At 34.4% G+C, this 2857-nt stretch overlaps 1 protein-coding gene across 1 annotated transcript; it reads left to right on the top strand.

Moving 5' to 3' along the window:
- Nucleotides 1–978: 978 nt before the first annotated feature.
- On the top strand, nt 979–2397 carry LOC133830639 (uncharacterized). The gene has a single exon (XM_062260653.1). It carries the CDS (start codon nt 1253–1255, stop codon nt 2276–2278), a length of 1026 nt encoding a protein of 341 aa, XP_062116637.1. The 5' UTR covers nt 979–1252; the 3' UTR covers nt 2279–2397.
- Nucleotides 2398–2857: the final 460 nt, after the last annotated feature.

The raw sequence follows: 2857 nt of genomic DNA, 5'->3' as shown, positions 1-2857 counted from the left end.
CCCAAGATAGGCCCCAATCCCCACCTCATATTTTGGCTTATCTCTACGCCCTGATATATATTATACATAGATTAATATTTGATAAACATAATTATAATTTATATATATCAGAAAAAAATGGATGGATAGGATTTAATAAATAAATTGATGGTCTCATAATTAATGATAATCATTTTTAATAGAAATAGAAGGAAACCTATATTGGGTCTACCCTATTTTCATTTAAAAGATTCCTCCAAATTCAATTTTCTTTGGATGCTATTATTATAGTTATCTTGCAAGCTAAGAATCACTCACTTGCCACGTGAAACATTTCATATTAAACTTAAAATTAACGTCACATTTCTTTTTTCCTTTTATGTTGGAATTTTAGTAATTATTTTTTTAATAAGCTGACTTATTCTATTGGAAAGTTAGTATAGTAACTGTAAATCTTATCTTCATAAATATTATCCTATTATATCGGAACCCCATATCAGAAAAATTCATAAAACTGGGATCTTACTTCCTTTACAATAGAAACTATAGCCAAAATACTTAAAGCAATTCGTTCATAACAAGCAATAAAATAAACAAATAAATTGACATAATTATATGATGAATGGAAGCAATAACAATCAAAATAATGCACAATAGAAGCAATCCCAATTTTGAGCAAAAAAAAAAAAAGAAGGATTTTCCCAACTTTTTTTTTCATATAAAAAAAGAATCTCTCTCTCTCTCTCTCTCTCTCTCTCTCTCTTCAATCTTTCTTCTCTTTACAATCTTTTTTTATTAAAGGAAAAAAAGTGAACTTTTCATGCCTTGTTGAGCTATATAATTGATTAATTAGTGACTTGGGAAATTACAAAGACCAAAGCTATTAGAGTCCAAAAGAGTGCCTTCGGTATATACAATTTTTTTTACCCCCAAAACCACCTTCTTCATCCCTACAAAGCATGTTGATAGTTAGTTTTTAGTTGTTGGCCTATCCATTCTTTCCAAAACACCAACCACTTCTACGTTAATCTATATTCCTCTCTTTCAAAACCCAATAAATATAAAAACAAAAACTAATTAAATAAAATCCCTTGTAATAATTTCCTCCATTTAATATCTAATAAATAATACCATTACCGATGCTTTTTAATTAGCCCATTCTTTCCACTAACATAACTGAATACCTCCTCTTCTTCATTTTCATTTTTTAGAAGAGAGAGCTCTGTTTTTTTTTTTTTGGTTGAAGAGAGAGAGCTCTCAAAACAGAGTAACGATGGCGGAAACCATAAAGATCATGAGGAAATCAGTCTTTTCTTTCCTTCAGAACTACCACCATTTCAGCTCAACAGCTGCTCTAATCGCGATGCCTTTCTCTGCTTCAATTCTCCTATCCCAAGCTATACTTCCTTCCTTTTCTTCTTCGTCTCTGCTTTTCACCATTTACAGTCGTATACAAGCTCTCTTCGCCGCCGCTGGTTTCCCAGCCTCATCGGAATTCTTCGCCATTCTCAATGAGAAGCTTGCTCAGACCATCTCCTCCTCCATTCTCACTCTCCCTTTCACCCTAACTTTCTTCCTTGTATGCAAATCTTATGTAATCGAATCACTCAGAAACCCTAAATTGAAATCGAGACCTTCCTTCTCCTCCGTCTTCGACAATTTCAGTCGTGTCTTCTCAACTTACCTCTGGAGCTCGATCCTGATCCTCGCGGCCAACGCCACCGTCTTCGCTCTCCTCTTCCTCGCCTTCAACTCGCTTGAATCGTTCGGCCTACTCAAATCAACCAATTCAGTTCTCTTCCTCTCCGCCTCCGGAGCCGTTTTGTACTCGATTGTGCTCGCTAACACCCTAATCGTCTGCAATTTGGGCCTGGTCTCGTCCGGGATGGAGAGGTCCTGTGCTGGAGGCGGTTACTTGTGGACTCTGAGAGCTTGCGTTTTGATTAGGGGAAGAACCTCGACGGCTCTAGCTCTGACTCTACCTCTAAATCTGGCCATGGCAGCCATCGAGGCTCTGTTTCAATACAGAATAGTGAGATCCCTTACAGCATCATCATCATCAACAACAACGTCTTCGTCTTGGATTGTTATGGAGGCTCTCTTGATATTCTACTTGTACTCGATTATGGTGGTGCTTGATACAGTAGTTAATTGTGTTTTCTACAAGAACTGTAAAGCAATGGAGGAACTAGGAAGGCAGCTCTGCTATGGTATCAAAGATGATGATCTCGAGGATGATGCTTATGACTATTACGTTTATGACAGTTTGAAGACTCTGGCTTTGGAACAACTTCCTTAGAATTTCTTTTTCTCTTTCAAACTTTCCGGGAAGCCAAACAGGGAGCTTATAATTTGTATGTACCACAAAACCAAAATGATTTTTTTTTAAAGAAAAATTCTTGCCATGGAGTGTAGAAAGAGTCCAGGAAAAATTACAGCTTATAAACAAAAGTAGTTTTTTTTTTTTCAATTCAGGTGGAAAAAAACAAATAGTTATAAAAAAGGGGGAAAATTGTATACAAAAATTTAAAATTATTCTCTTTTTTTTTGTTATATCACTTTAAATAGGTAACTATTTGGTACTTGTATTTTTGCAAAGAATTATCTTGGTACCTTATGTTTACAAATTATGCTTATTTGGAACACTGCATTTTGAAATGGGAAAAGTTGAGAACTACTCATTTTTAAGAGTAGTTAACTAAAATTAGACACTAAATATATTTAGTTGAACTTTACCCATTATTATCATGAGATTTCCCAAATTACCTTTATTTGAGTACATGATTCTAAGTGTTGTTGTAATGTGTATTATATGTGTCATATTATAGTTAAATTAGAAATACATTATAATTATAGTGTGTTTAAAGAGAAAAAAAAA

This window comes from Humulus lupulus, chromosome 4 (genome assembly GCF_963169125.1).
Source record: "Humulus lupulus chromosome 4, drHumLupu1.1, whole genome shotgun sequence".
In the NCBI taxonomy this organism is placed as follows: Eukaryota; Viridiplantae; Streptophyta; class Magnoliopsida; order Rosales; family Cannabaceae; genus Humulus; species Humulus lupulus.
This window is presented reverse-complemented; position numbering and strand designations above follow the sequence as displayed.